The sequence below is a fragment of the Homalodisca vitripennis genome, chromosome 1 (genome assembly GCF_021130785.1).
Source record: "Homalodisca vitripennis isolate AUS2020 chromosome 1, UT_GWSS_2.1, whole genome shotgun sequence".
Classification (NCBI taxonomy): domain Eukaryota; kingdom Metazoa; phylum Arthropoda; class Insecta; order Hemiptera; family Cicadellidae; genus Homalodisca; species Homalodisca vitripennis.
In genome coordinates, this window is record NC_060207.1 from 140,013,167 (window position 1) to 140,029,640 (window position 16,474).

At 33.9% G+C, this 16,474-nt stretch overlaps 1 protein-coding gene across 1 annotated transcript in view; it reads right to left on the reverse strand.

The window, feature by feature from the left end:
- Window positions 1–2,888: 2,888 nt before the first annotated feature.
- LOC124372149 (MMS19 nucleotide excision repair protein homolog) overlaps window positions 2,889–16,474 on the reverse strand; it is a 55,881-nt gene continuing 42,295 nt past the window's right edge. Inside the window, exons 13-19 of the mRNA XM_046830518.1 lie at window positions 15,887–15,953; window positions 14,706–14,874; window positions 12,936–13,066; window positions 9,263–9,511; window positions 8,734–8,901; window positions 6,636–6,716; window positions 2,889–3,072 (exon numbers count right to left, since the gene is read on the reverse strand). Coding sequence (XP_046686474.1) covers window positions 2,959–3,072; window positions 6,636–6,716; window positions 8,734–8,901; window positions 9,263–9,511; window positions 12,936–13,066; window positions 14,706–14,874; window positions 15,887–15,953 — 979 coding nt within the window. The 3' untranslated portion in view covers window positions 2,889–2,958. The remainder of the gene's footprint in view (window positions 3,073–6,635; window positions 6,717–8,733; window positions 8,902–9,262; window positions 9,512–12,935; window positions 13,067–14,705; window positions 14,875–15,886; window positions 15,954–16,474) is intronic.

A 16,474-nucleotide genomic window follows, 5' to 3' on the forward strand; every position in this document is an offset into this window, starting at 1 on the left:
GACTGTATTTGCACCAACATAACGGAAGAGAAAATCACAAGCAAAGTAATAGAAGCCGGACTTTCAGACCACACCGCACAAATTTGTACAATCCTTACAGAACTCCCTGCTAAACAACCTATCAAGGCGTGTAGGAGCTTGCAATTAGAAAACCTGGATGAACTGAAATTGCAGCTTTCTAGGGAAACATGGCAGGATGTAGTCAAAGCTCCTACCACAGAGGAAGCATACAATGAGTTTAACTTCATCTTCACAAAAGCCTTGGACTCGGCATGCCCCAGGAAGAACAAGAGATCTAAAAGAAAACACAAGCCAAAACACTTCTCAGACAAGGAAGCACTCAGACTAAAAGAAGACTATTTAAAATATCAAAGACAATATGAAGTGACAGGGAATCAATCCGAAAAAGAAGAGGCAAATGTAAAAAAGAGAACCTATGATCAAAGACTTAAGCTACTTAGACAACAGGCATCCGCTAAATACATAGAAAGGGCAGTAAACAAATCAAAGGCCACATGGGAAGTGATAAATAACGCTCGAAATAAAAAGAAAAGCACTTCAGAGCTCAAACTCCAAATAAATGGAGAATTATCATCCTGTCCCAAAAAAGTTGCTGACTGCTTTAACACATACTTCATAAATACAGCTGAAGAAACTCTAAGTAGAATCCCAGACTCTGAGAGAAAAGCAATTCAACCCATAGTCCATGAGCCAATAAAAAAACTAAACGCCATCACATATACAGACACATCAGAAGTCAGGGCAATCATCTCTGAATTAAAGTCGAAAAACTCTTCTGGCATAGATGAGATCTCCTCCAAAATGCTGAAACACTGTGTGGACGAGCTTACCTTCCCCCTTGTCACTATCTTTAACAAATCTTTCAAAGAAGGAAAGTTTCCCTCAAGACTGAAAATCTCAAAGATCTATCCCAAGTTTAAACATGGTGAAAAGTCTGAGGTAAGCAATTACAGACCGATCTCGCTTATTTCAACTTTATCTAAAGTCTGTGAAAAGATTGTGTTAAGGAGACTGCTCGATCACTGCTCCATAAACTACCTTCTCAGTAACTGTCAGCATGGTTTCACTACAGGAAAATCTACAATCACAGCGATGATAAAGCTAACTGAAACCATTGTTGACAACTTGGAGGCAGGTAATTTCTCAACAGCAATTCTACTCGACCTAAGTAAGGCGTTTGATTGCCTCAGTCATGAACTCATCATTAAAAAACTAACACACATGGGAGTAAGTGAAACTGCTAACAAATGGTTTCAAAGTTACCTCAAGGGCCGACAACAGCTAGTAGAACTGAAGCACACACACAGAGGAATCACAGAGGAAATACGATCGAAACCTCTCCCAGTTCAAAGAGGAGTGCCTCAAGGGTCGGTTCTAGGACCAGCACTTTTCATCTTGTTTGTTAACGACATGCCACAGTACCTAGGCGATTTCTGCTCCCCTTTAATGTATGCTGACGATACAACGCTTCTGCTGAATGGACAATCACCAGACGAACTAGCAGTGTCATGCTATGTTGCTCTAAACACGGCATACCAGTACTGCAATGGAAATGACTTGGTTGCAAACCCAAACAAAACCAGCCAGATAGCATTTGGAAGACGAGCATCTGAAGTCAAAGTTATACCAGAAGTACAAATGGAGACAAGTGTTAAGTTCCTGGGACTGACAATTGATGAGAAGATGACCTGGACACCACATACAGATTCTCTCTGCAAAAAACTTAACACCAGCATGTTTATTATCAAACAAATAAAATCCCTTAGCAACACAAACACTGCTAGAACTGCCTACTTCTCTTTTTTTGAAAGCCAGCTGAGATATGGCATTGCAGTGTGGGGTGCCACATCAGCAACAAATCTAAAAAGAATTCTGATCATCCAGAAGAAAGCAGTCAGAGTCCTGGCAGACCTACAACACATGGAAAGTTGTAGAAATGCTTTCATTAATCTAAAAATTATGACAGTTGTTTCCATGTACATATTAGAAGTCGTGTTACATGTCGATGGAGAATACCTGCCAAGAAATAGAGACATTCACAGTCACAATACCAGAAATGGCGCACTGTACAACCTCCCAGCACACCACATGAAGCTGTATGAATCTAAACCATCGTACATCGGCAGGAAATTCTTCAATAGGCTACCACAAGAACTGCAACACAAGAGAAGCTCCTCACTGAAAGCAGCGTTGAAGAAATGGCTATTAGACAGACCTTTCTATTCTCTCGAGGAATTCCTACAAGGAACATTCCAGAACTGACCCAGCCACCTCAGAATAAAAGGCCATTGTAATTGTTTAAATGTTGACACCATTTGTAATCTTGATGATTATAAATAAAGATAATTCTGATTCTGATTCTGACAGAAACCAAAAGACAATGATGGTCAGCTTGTTAATTCGTGTGTTGTAACTAACTCACCATGTTTTTGAAAACACAGCAAATGTTGTCACAGCTTTGTCTATCTAGCTGTGGTTTAACAACCAGAGAATTTTTGTGATAAAATTATGTTGTAATTGAATTGGATATATCATATACCTACCTTGTAAAAGTTTTTTTGGTTGTAACTAAATCAAGTCCATGATTTTACAAATAAATTGATATGCCTATAAAGATTTTGCATTGTAAGGTTTCTTAATATTTGAACGTGTCACAGTATTATAACATACCAACCAATATATTAGTAATCGTACCATTCATGTTGTGCAGATTAAACGCCTAAAAACTAATAATGCACCTTCAGTTTGACATTTATTTATGACAGGTACATGTGAAATGTACCTTTCATAAATAAAGGTTTCTTTCTTCTGACACGCCGGAAGGGATATTTATTTGATGGGTTATTCTTAAAGTAAAAATATAAAGCTTTGGTTCAAAAATATTTTTATTATAACATTATATAATAATGGTTAACACAAAAACAGAATCTGCAACTGTTACGACTCTTCTGTTGGTGCTCCAAGGAGATACCACTTGGATCTTGTGCGTGCAGCTTCCTTCCTGACCAATCGCTTCTTATCATCTAGGCAATGAGCCAGCTCTAACACAACCTGTAATACATTGGAAGAGAAATTCATATAACAAAAGTTCAGGAAACAATTTTAGAGAAATAAATGAGTTTTGAGCTTGAAAACAAACCAGGATTTTTAGAACATAATTTTCATTACAAATTGGCGGTTGTTGAAATAAGATCTATATTCAACCTTTAAACGTCTACAATTTTCTATAGAAAAAACATTTTAGTAATCATAACATGATAACATTTTTATTTTTAGTAATCACTCTCAGATCACTTCAGTAATCATACAAAATAGGAATACAAAACACTGCGTGTCTTAACAGGCTTCGCTGTGGTTTCATGCAAAATTTCAAATTTATAGTTTATTTAATTCTTGAGATTTCCTGCGGACAGATAAGACAGTCAGCCGAAAAAGAATGGAATATGAATAAAAGAACTCATTCTTCAAGTTTCATGCAAAATGTAAAGTCTACTACACATGAAATCTTTCTCAACATTTCTTGCAACACGATATTCACATTATTTTTTTAATAATTGGTTTTCATATAAATGTTTAAATGATAAAAGTCTACACACCAAGTCACTATAAAATTATGTTGTATGTGTAATAGTTAGGCTACATGTGTTAATATGGCACAAGTTTGATCTTTTGAATGTATTGAGTTTGTTATCAAATTTATTTTCTTGTTGCCCTCATGGTTACCCACAAAACCAATGTTAAAATATTTGCTAAAGGTCAGCTAAATCCCATGGAGTTACAGATATTATTATTGAACTCAGTATTCTCATATAGAAATGAAACCTCATGCACAATTTCAAGTCTATAGGTCAGTCGTGTAAAGCTCAGCTACAGTTTGAGGCGTAAATATTAAAATTAAGTATTTAATTTAAGTTAGTTAGTTAGAGTATTTAGGCATTTCCAGACACTTTCACATCCTGTATACAAGCGGACTCATCTCAGATGCACCCAGAATGTTGTCTAATTTGCTGTAATATTAAAGTGATGCTTATCTTCCAGATGACTTCCAGATCTATTTTCTAGTTTGTGCATTGCAGTGTGTTTTCTGTGTCTATGATGATCTATTTCACACAAGCATTAAAAGTGAGAGGCATTGTAATTTTTAGCTTTAATTTGAAAACCTTAGTGACAAATAACCTTCTTTAGGATCTTATATCACACAGAAAAATAAAGGGGTGAGTTGGATACAATGAGGTGGAGTAGTATAATGTTTAGGTAGTAAAAACAGTAAATAAGTAGTATTACTTTGTTTTATACTACTACTTTTATTAAAATACTAATAAAAAGGGCCTACATCAAAGACTGAATCAGAACTTAGCACTATGCCTACAAACCGGATTTGTACAGTGTTTCTAATCTAATGCCTTAAACCATACATAAACAACATACCAAAACAAATCATATCCATTGGTTCTTCACAGATCTGATCAGTGTAGAGTATATTAATGATCTCTTTCAAATATATCATATTAACCCTTTGCAATCGGAAAGCCAAAGCCTTTTTCTCGCTCAGCTAGGAATCAGTGTCAGGTGGTTGTCCTCTCAGCTCACTGGGCCACACAGTGGCCGGCTGTTTTCTGTGTCATTACATAATGTATAACCATGCATGTTACTTTTACTCAGATTAACCCTTTCCACTCGGATTTTTTCACTAGTCTGCCCCCTCAGCTCGTATTTATTTTAGCATATTTTCAGTAAAAACCCATTTTTAGCAAACTGGAAGTCAATAAAGTATATACATTATTATATTGTATAATAATTTTATTTTATTTCTAATTTATATTTTAGAGATATAAAATTTGATAATTACACTAATAAGTTTTATATTTTAGCATGGTATGGTATCGTTCAAAACACTCTGCAGGATGAAGACCAGGATTTTTTGAACAGGTTTTACAATAGTAAAGTGTTTCCTTTCTTCCTCCTGGCACCTTTCTATTGCTAAAAACAGCACAGTCTTTAGTTTTTTTTGTTGGATGAGCTGCAAGAAAGTGAGGTTGTTTGTTTAGCCTTTCTTCTTTTTCTACTGATGAAGGACGACCCCGCTTCAAACTCATAGGGTTACGGACATGGCCTACAAGTTCAGTGATAAGGATTTCTCTGAAATTCCTGTGTTGAATTGTTTTTTTCTCCATGGTTTTGTTTATTCGTATTGAACAAGAGAAAGCTATTTACTATTCCCACTTCCAAAATCCAGAAAAATAGCTTTCTCCACTACTTCAGAGATTTACGGGGAAATTTGTAGGAAGCAATATAGTGGTCTGCTTGGTCCAAGCCACCCATATATTTGTTATACTGACAGATAACTGTTGGCTTTTGTATGTTTATTTGATTATCCTTGCCTTAATTAAGTAATTCAGCAATAACTTCTGAATCAGAAAGAAAAGAGGTACTTGGTAACGACATATCGAGTCACTAATGCGAACGCGTCTGAAAATTGGTTAGGAAACGTGACTACAATGACAAAGCAAAATAAATCAGCAGCCGACTAATCGTAGTTCAGCTGTAATTTATTAGTTCCTGAGAATGCCGTGCGATCGCAGCACCAATCGGAAACATCGTAGGCCGGCTAAAAATAAAGTAAAGCTGACGTCACTGCAATGTCGGATGGCGTCCGACATACGAGCGGAACGGCAAAATAGCAATGTCGGACGACGTCCGACATACGAGCGGAAAGGGTTAAAATGGCAGCATTTTATATTTTTTAAATTACTGAGATTTAAATTACATTATCTTTTAATTTACAAAGTTTATTAGCTTCAAAGTTGAAATTTTTTCAATTGGTTATTTATTATATTTTGCTTTTAAAAAAAAACCAAATAATGTGCAATTTAAGTTATAGGTTGATCACTTTTAAAAGTATTTTTATTTGAATGTTAAAAGGACAATCCATCTCAATTAGGTCTCTAGTATCAACAGATATTATCTTATTCCATATTTTGAGTTTTGTATCCACCAAATGCACTAGTATTTTAATAAGTAGATAGGATACACTATAGCAGTTACAGTGACACTGACAGTAGGATAAAAAATAATTCTGAACGATGTGTACTACAGTATGTACACCAAATAGAGAAATATTAATATAGTTAATTATTTGGCGTAGGGGTTGCAGCACTTTCCAGCCACAACTGGATAAAGATTGAATTTTATAACTGCAAAATATAGTGGACCACACTTAGTGGTCTGGCAAGTTGATCGGCAAAACAGAGAGGGCCACTAGGTGTGGCACGCCGAGCTGAGGGGTAAGATGTGGTCATAAATCACCAGATCCCACTGTTGTGGCCTGGCGATATGAGAGGACAATCATATGGATATGAAGCTGATCGCAAAGAGTTAAAAACAAAAATTGCTTGTGTACCTCAAGTTTGCTTAATAGAATAAAAAAATGTAATTGGTGTGCAAATTTTAATACAACACCAATTAAATAAATGAAATAACGATCAGTTATTTTATAATGGTTCTTAATTTGAAGTTTATAATGAACTTGAGTTCAAAATCAAACAAAATTACATTATTAGGTTAAATTGATTTTCTTGACTTAAATTGTTTCTTGCCACATTATAATATCTTACCTGTTGTTTATGAGGTAGCAGTGCGATAGGAGAATACTTGAGACAATTGCATAGACCCTGTAAGGCCACAATTCTTACTTGCTGAAACATTTACATCATCATCAAAAATACATAATGAAGTTAATAAAACTTTGTTAAGTGCAGTTGTACTGTTGTTAACAATTAAAAATAAATTAAATTGTCTTAAAATTAATGAAGTGCAGATTCATTTAAAGACTGGGTAATATAAAGGATTTGAATGTTGATTTGGTAGTATTAGCATCTATTTTGTTTTAATTACAACTATTCACTTGTTAAATAACAGCATTAAAGGTAACTTCTTTTTATACCTTTTAACAGGGCCATGGAGAGGGCCAAACCAAGCCGTGGGACAAAGTACTGACAAGTGGATCTCCCTTCTCTTTTCCATGCTAATGAGCTATTATTTATAAATAATCTTGTCTATTTTTTTCTCTTTTATGCTCAATACATTAACCACGATCTGACGTGAGAAATCAAGAGATTCTGGCGGCAGTTGGTAAATAAAAATGTTGCTTAAGTTGATCATGGTGGACAAGAAACACTCTACATGTATGCTGACAGTGGAGTTGCTCTGTGCACAACAAATAAACACAGCAGTACCAGGTGATTGATATTACTGTTTGTGAACTAATCACATTTTGCGTGAAATAACTTAACTATCTCAACAAAGACATTCTCCGCCGGACAGACTATGTTATTTAACGTACAGGGAATTACATTACTGATTTTGACCAACATTGATGCCAACATCTCCTAATGACATTTAAGCAACATTGACATTATTTTTTTAAGGAGTAATCAATAAAAATATATCAGCAATTTAGTTAGCTACACAACGTTATGCCATTTTTTTTCCAACCTCCTATCTCACGCTATGACAGCCAGAAACGTTGCAGGTCTGCGATGAGCACAGTAGTCGATTACACATCTTCCCTGCTACAACATTTGCCACTGCTGAGTTCAAGTAGCTAGTTTGCGCTAAGCTGCAGTCACATAAACATGGCTGCCTCTATTGATTCTCTCGCCAAATGTGAATTGAGGAGTGTTATTCGTTTTCCACATGCAGAAGTGAATAGTGGATCAGGAATCCATCGGAGAATGTGACGTGTTTATTGAGAAAAAATTATGAGTGATGGTGTGTGTGAATGGTGAACAAATTTTAAAGATGGACTGATGTGCACAATGACAGAGGTCAAGGACACAAAGTCTGTTGCTACAGATGGCCCTGTTAAACAAATTGATAAAGTGCTTAGAGAAAAGCGTACATTCACAATAAGTGTTTTGTCTTTAGATTTCCAGAAGTTTCAAGATTTCTTTACTCAAGTGTTTCAGAACATTTAGGCTACAAAAAGATTTGTGTTTGCTGAGTGCCAAAGATGTTGATTGACACCCACAAAAATTACCAAATGGCTTCAGCTTTTGACATTCCTTGGATTTGACATTCACCCATTTTTAAACTTTTGACGTGATTCCACTCTGTAATGGAAATAAACTTAAAAACCACTCTGTAATGGAAATAAACACTGCCAACAATATTATACTTTTTAATTATTGAAATTTGCCTTCCATCACCATCCTTGACCCTATTGATTCTGGTGACTAAATAGCAATAAGCTGTTGGACAGGTACTTTTCTTCTAGTGGCTCAATTTTAAAATGTGGTTTAGTTCATTTTGGGCTTATTTCTCATAAATAAAGTACTTAGCAGCCCTAGTCTTTTCTGGTTACACAATTTGTAAATTAAAATGATACAATTATAAAATCCAGACAGACATTGTAAGTTGAACAATTAAGTGCAAACATGAATGCTGTTCAGCAGACATTTCTGTTATATCTGAAGAAGAGTGTAGATTCCATTTCTTAAAATGCAGTATCTTATACTTGTAACACAATGGCAAAAGTTCAAATTCTATCATCTTTTAAAATGGTCCATAATCAATATTAATAAAGAGTAAATTTAAGAGTACATTTTATAAAACAAAAGTGTTATTTTGAGCTTACTACAACTACATGTTCAGGTTTTGTATCTTATATAAAGGGCCCAGGTACATGATTATTGTAATTGTTGTTCAACTAACCATGAAGGCAGAATGCCTGGCAAGGTGCAGGAACCGTGGGATGAGAGTGTCCACATGGTCCTGCAGTAGAGCGTTGCTTGTGGCTAGCAGGCTGACTAGAGTCTGCAGGACTGTCCTCAGCAGCTCCTCCCCTTCTGTATCCAGACTCTTAACCAATAATGGCATCACCTGGCACATGTCACATTCATATTACTGAAACCTCCAATTCTGCATTCCAAAATTTACAAAATACAAGGCATACACTTTTTAAAGCAAAATCTAATTCTATAAAAAAGTTAATAAAATTATAAATTCTGGACTTGATTGAAATATTTTAGTAAATACAGCTAGTTTATTTATCACATGAAATAAAATTGTGCTGAATTTGAATGGTAGATCAAACCAACCTTTAATTTTTTAATTAGCTACAATTACTCACAAATTATATTTCATGGGAATAGCAAAGGATTTAATTAAATATAAGGAATACAATACTGGTGCATCACAATTAACTTTATAACTTCACACTATCCACCCAATCTTAACGCACCTGTTTAATGTGATGGACATACACAGAGTGTGGCACAGCTTGCAACAGGTAGGCCAAGGCTGAGAGGTGTGGCAGTCTGTGTTTACTGCGAACCAGACACGGTATGACAAGATGAAACACACGTTGTCGATATAGCAGCCTCACTTCACAGTGGTTCCGTTCATCCAACCACTCTGAGTCTGACACTATCAAACGGATACCTTCAGCAGCAGCTGAGCCAACCTCTTCACTATCCAGCAATTCAACTAACTGTACACCAAAACCATACATGGATGCTCGTTATTCTGAGATACCAGATAGATCTATCTCTAATGGTTTCTATATTTCAATAAAATCTTTTCTATTGGTTTACAAAATTACATTCACAACTATATGTATTGTAATTTTATTCCCAAAGTATAGTGAGTGAATGCCACTCCTTCATTCAAGGTGACAGACTGGGATAGTGCCCACTAGGGTGGAGTGAAAAATCAAAATAAGAATCTCAAAACTGGATATGGATCAATACCTGTGTACTAAGCTTCAAAACATTATCCTAAAATTTTAATTTACAGTATTTAGATGTAATCTTGGCCTGTGCATTAGGCTTAAACTTTTAAATTTTTGCTTTAAAATAAGATTTTAAAGCAAAACCCCCCCCCCCCCAATGGGGGCAATGGGGGCCCACCTGCCCGGCCATTGGTGGTGGTTCGGAAGTCACCTTTAAGCCGTTGGTCCCCAAGTTAAGTGTTAGAGAGGGCTTCTTAGCCCTAACTTCGCCTAGTAAAATAAGACATTCTTTACTTTACTTTACTTTATTTTAAAATTAGTTTTTCTTGGGATCAAATGTTTGTGAATTATCTTTGGGTAGTGAAATCAATCTTGAATATGACCTTTAGAACATAAACTATTATTTTCATATTTGTTTAAAAGCATTCTCATTTATGTCAAATAATGTATATTTCCCATTTTTGTAATATTAGTAAGATTGTAGTAAGTAAATTATTTACCTAAAATATAACGGATTTGTAATCACATAAACTCTGTAATATTTATTGTATGCCTGATACTTCACTTTCTTTCTAAATATGGTATACACTGGAATAAACATGTTGGAATAACAACTGAAAATGTTGGTTTCATATCACTATGAGGCTGTAAACAGGGTTATTAGCACTGTTGAAGGTGAAAACCAATTGTTTCTTCTAGAAACAAACTTTTAAATCAACTCAGATGGTGGAATTTGGAATTATGTCGATTAAGTGAGCATCTTGCCCGTGCAATAAGTTTTTATAAACAACTATTATGTGTCTCTGAATCTAGCCTCCAATCCATGCATGTCTCATCCCTTTCACAGGACACATTTCAAAACATAAGGAAACAACTGTTTCTAAAATTCAATTCATAATATAGTCAAGAGTTATAACAGATGTATACATCCCCTTTTTTGTTCAGTGACATGACAAATATTGAAAATAATACTTTACATAGAATGAAATGAAAGCTCTGATATGTTAATCCAAACACCATTTTGTTAATACTACAGAAAATAACAAAATTATTTTTTATACATTTTCATCCTATTTATTGAAACTAGGTGCCAAATTTGGTTTATTTAGCTTAACTAGTTTTAGAGATAATAATTTCTTTATAAAAAATACGCAATGGTGGGTAGCGGCTAAACAAAACATTTTTCAACCTATGTTTATATGACTGTATGAAATGTTGAGTAGTATCAGCCAAAGAAGTTTGTGATACCTGTATATACAAATTAATTTCAAGAATTGATTTATTACAAAATAATAAACAAAACTATGTAGGTAGAGGGCACCCGTGAATGGTTATCTTCTGATACCTTACCATTCAGGAACAAACATTAAAAGTTGAGTTTTTAAAGACAGAAATTGTTAATGATGAAGCAGTGTATTTGGAAAGGATTTTTACTACTATTTGTACATCCATAGCAGTTTACCAAAAATATGTTGTTTCGATTTGGAATTCTAATGACAGCCTGAGGCAATACAACTGTAACTCAAATGATATTGCTTGGTATCCTTTACAGGATATAGTAGTTGAGAATTACCTAATTGCATTAATTATGTAATAAACAAAAATGTTCAATCATGAACAATCTGTAGATGTTTGATATAGATTTTTATTATTTAACTCTATACTGTACTGAGTTTTGCTGGCTATTATGACGATCAAACTCACTGAGTATTTACTAGAACCTTTTAAACCATTTATTATTGGACTTAAATTGTTGTTAAGTACTTAATTTTATATAAAGAGTAATGCTTACACATTCATCACTTTGAGTTTTTCTATTTAATTATCGTCGATGAACAAAATGTACCACACAAATAAGAATTGTAAAATAAAAACGAAATAGCCAAATATAAACAAAATAATAATTTGGTATTTTTACTTTGTTTGTAACTGCAATTTTTGTTGCAATTCCAATGGTACTTTTATCAACAAAAACCGTTCACATAAAAGTGAGCATGACCATTTTAAAAGTATGCTTGCACAAACCGGAAGTAACAATTATTAAAATAGTTAGTATCTTGTAACTTTTAAACCATACTGGTTTTGTTGTTGTTGTTATTTGGCTTTAAAAAAGGTGCCATTTTCTAATTATTAATCAAAATAATAAACTTTTTTAATTTTTCATCTTATTTGTCATAACGAGTGTGTAGAGTTTGGTTTCTGTAGTTTGACTAGTTTTGGAGATAATACTTACAAAATGGCCACTAGTGGCTAAACGACACATTTCTCGACCCATGTTTACATACAAGTTAAAATATATTCTCTTTGATAAAATATTTGAGTTTTTTATTCAAAATTGTGGTTGGTGTATTTTAGTATAACTATCTTAGGTTTTGAGAGATCCATTTCAATACAGATTAATTCACAAGAATAAATATTAATTAAACAGATCAGATAAGCAAAAAAATATTGTTTGTTTAAAAATAGTTATTCATGATAGATGGTTTAAAGTATAACATAACAACGGATATTTGACATCTTTATATGTTTCAAAATAGCGAAAATAGCAAATGTCTTATTGTAATAGCAAAAGAATACATATTATAGCGTTATATGTACCAAAAAAGACTGAAGGCATCTCTTCAGCTGATGCCTTCTTGTCCTTTGTTTCAGATGATGTACCACAACACCAGAAAGTGCCAATATTGATCATCTCCCCAGTCTCTAAGGCATGTGACATGTGGTTACAAAATCACTGTGCACTGTCTGCAGTGAGATTATTTGGATTCAGGATTTAGACTTACAGGTATACACTTGTTATTTTTTTATGCATAACTTCTTATGTTGTTAGGTTAGATGGTAGTAAATTAATTGCCACACTGAAATTTTAATTTTTACTTTATGCTTAAATTTATGTGTTAGAATTTTTGATAGCAGTTTTTTTTTTGTAACATAAAACGTCAAATGTCTGCAATATTATTCTTTCAATAAAATATTATTGAATTAATTATTATAATGAATTATTTTACTACATCAATTAATTGTATTTTATTATACTGTCCATGTTTGATAATAATTTTGATTCTTTACAATACAATAAACATAAATAACAAACCTCTATAGAAGATATGAAATAAGTACCATTAAGTACTCAACTCAACACTCATTAACTAGTGTTAATACAAGTTGTACTTTAAACAGTCACCTGGTAAAGCCACTGGTTCATGTGTGGGTGACCACGGACCACCAGAGCTTTGGTGATATATGAGTGAGTGATTGCTGCAACACTGGCACTGTATAGCTGCAACTGTTGTGAGACTAGCTCCAGTAGCCTGTCTGGACACATCGGCACACGTTACATGTTTGTCTAATATAAACTATTTCTGACAGATTCTACATAACATGATGATAGTTTACTCTAGTCTAGTGTTCAGCCTTGGGAATGTTAAGCACCATATAGCTGCAACTGTTGTGAAACCAGCTCCAGTAGCGTGTCTGGACACATCAGCACATGTTTGTCTATTATACACTATTTCTGTCAGGTCCTACATAATTATCTTCTTCCCAAATGTCCCAACTATTGCCTTCCTGTTCTCTTTGTTTCAGATGAACTGTGATAAAGGAAATGCCAACAATGAGTTCCTTGTCATTGTTTCACCTTCATTAGTTGGGTGTGACATGTTTGTGCTCTTGGTTCCTGAGCAGTGACATCTTTTGGGTTCATTCTCTCCAGTCCATTGATATTAATTAATAATTATTTTTTACTTTTAGTGACAGTCCATTACCACATTTTTTAGTTTTAATGTCTTACAGCAATTTTTTACACTGAAAGAAGATAGATTTCAATCATCGAAATGCAGTGTTATACTTTTTTTATAACATACTAGCTGTATCCCGTGGCTTCGCACGCTTTTCGCAAGCTTTGCCCGTGTATGTGAACTTCTGGTTTAATTGAATTATATTTACAACGCCGATGTAGAGTTTGCCTTGTTGCCACGATCAAGAAAATATTTTTATGTTTATAGCCATTGTGCACGTACATGTACTTTATTATAAAGTGGTCTAACACTCAAACTTTTGGTTCAATCAGAAATGTATCTTAAAGACAAATATACATAATAACTTAGCGCCTTCAAATAGTGTTTGGCTATGTAATATATGTAACTGTCTCGTAATTGCAGTTTATAATAATGTGCAGGCGCTTTGAAACCTTTTATCTTTTGCAGCGCCGCTTGATGGTGAGTTACATCAATGGGCATAGCTTATAAACCTTCTCCGTGGAAGAATAGGTATACATACAAATTTTCATAATGGTCTGTCTAATATTTTGCGATTCCATAAAGGACAAACACACAAACATTCATTTTTATATATATAGATGATGACAAATGGCTGAAAGCCTACTATCTTCAAATCATCCATTATCAATATCAAAATTTCAATAGAATATACAAATTTCATGTAAGATATAATTTACAGCACAACAAATATTTTGTTGCTTTGGTTATCTACTTATGGATATACTGTATATGAACATCTTGATAAAATATGTTATAAACATATGAAAACCATTTATTGCAACTTTAAATGCCAGATTGAAAATTTGCTACAATTACGAATTTCCAATACATTGGAAGTTGGTCTCTTTAAGTACCAAAAACCACAAAAGTATATTTATTCTTTTCTAAAGAACCTTCTAGGTCAACAAATTATAGAAAGGAATCATTTGTTAATAATCTTAGTAACCAGAAAACTAAAAGAATTTCAGTTTAGTGTGCAAGCCAAATTAATTAGTTTGTACTGACTGTTGATAATTAGATAATGTTTCATCAAGAGAAGATCGAAAGAATGTCCAGAATCAACATATCACACTTCTCTGGTATTGTTGTGATGAGTTAGAATAACAACCAGTATTGTAACTGATAAGGAACAACTGTAACCAATATTTAATTAAATTTTGTCACACAAAACTTACCATCTGCAGATTTGTTGATGAGACAAGATAACAGCTGGAGGGCGGCAGTGTGTGCCATAGAGGGTGCAGTATGGAGAGCTGCAGGTGTAACAACCCGAGTGATATCATCCAGTGTTAACAAAGCCACATCTGGCCACAAACCGCCAGCAACAGCCTCCAGCAATACCAACTAAAAACAAACCAAGGGTTATAGCTTATTGTACATTTTAGCTACAAAATTATACTTGTAATAGTTGTATACACCTATTAAAACACCACTATTGTTCAGTCTCATTTCAATTTTACTCTGTAAAAATTATTAAAAGTAAAACTATGTACCTCATTTAATCAGCCTCATTGTTAACTGCAGCACCAACAACTCATAACAGATATATAAAATTTCTTACAGTCAAACAACATCTTATGAAGCTTTGCAAGTGTGGAAAGAGATATGGGATTCTTTTATTAACATTAAAATGTAATCTTTTCGAATATCTTTGGTACCATGTCAAACACAAAAACTGATTTAAAATAACATATTACATCTACTTTTATTTATAACATAAATTATATAAAAAATAGTGTCTGATGAAATTTTGGGTAGTCAAACATTTTCTGCATCCCTGTGGCAAAGTAGCTCACTCAGTCGACATTAAGAAATTCAACATGTAGCTGACAAAATTTTAAACGTATTACTAACAAGGTAACATTTACGACTGTGAAACTTTCAGCACAGTCATCGTCAAAGCAACACTGGTATAGACTGATTATGAGTCAAGATCTTTTTTTAGCAATAAACATTGTCCTACCAATTAATTTAAGATTATAATGATAGCCACCAGACCAAAGAATAAGTTTGAATTAAAGAGCTATTACAGATGCTGAAACTGTATGCCAATATCTTATACAGGTAACACTATCAAACTCAATTCTTCCAGAGTCCAAACTCAATTTGGTTTTCCTACAAAATCTCTTCATTCACCTCATTTCACGTTCACATCTATTTAAAAAGCCAGGTCCCAAATTTACATGATTTCACATCTTCACCAATTAGTTCCCAGCAACTTATACCCATTTCTCTCCCCATTTTAGGGTGATTATACTTTATAAAAATAATAAATTAGTTGAAAAGTATTGATTTATAAACATTTCTTAGAATAGACATTTATTATTTCAAGATTTAACTTACAAGTTTCACTTACTTGCTGAGTTTTGTTTTCCTTTTCCAGTAAATCATTTACGAATGGTTCAACCACTCTAGTCTGTTCCCTGATAACAAATACACAACTTAATTTTAAACAATACTTAGTTAAACATAATATGTATGTTAAACAATACATATAAGAAAAATCTATCAGTATTGACAATGTGTGTACATGATAAGCTATGAGAATAATATCCCAATTTTATTCTTGAAGAACAGGTAATGACAGAAATGGCAATTCTACACTCCAATGATACTAGATACTGCACATTGGTTGCCTTTGATGGTCATTCGGAAAGTAGCCTAAATTGCTGTAATAAATAAAAAATATGTTATTATATAAGTTTTAAATAACAACTCTACTCAACTAATTTTTATCATACTTTTTTTCTTTTTTTTTTAATGTAGGGGGAATGCATTTGCGCACGGAGTGTGGGACTCTCCCTTGTGGACTACCCACTACAGGCCACGGAGGGCCCAGGCCGGAACCCTTTCGGATGATATCTTGCCTGGTCCGTGTGTCTTATGTCCCAACCAGGACAAAGCTACTTGTTTCGGAAGCTAGGGGTCAGCCAGGCATCCGTCT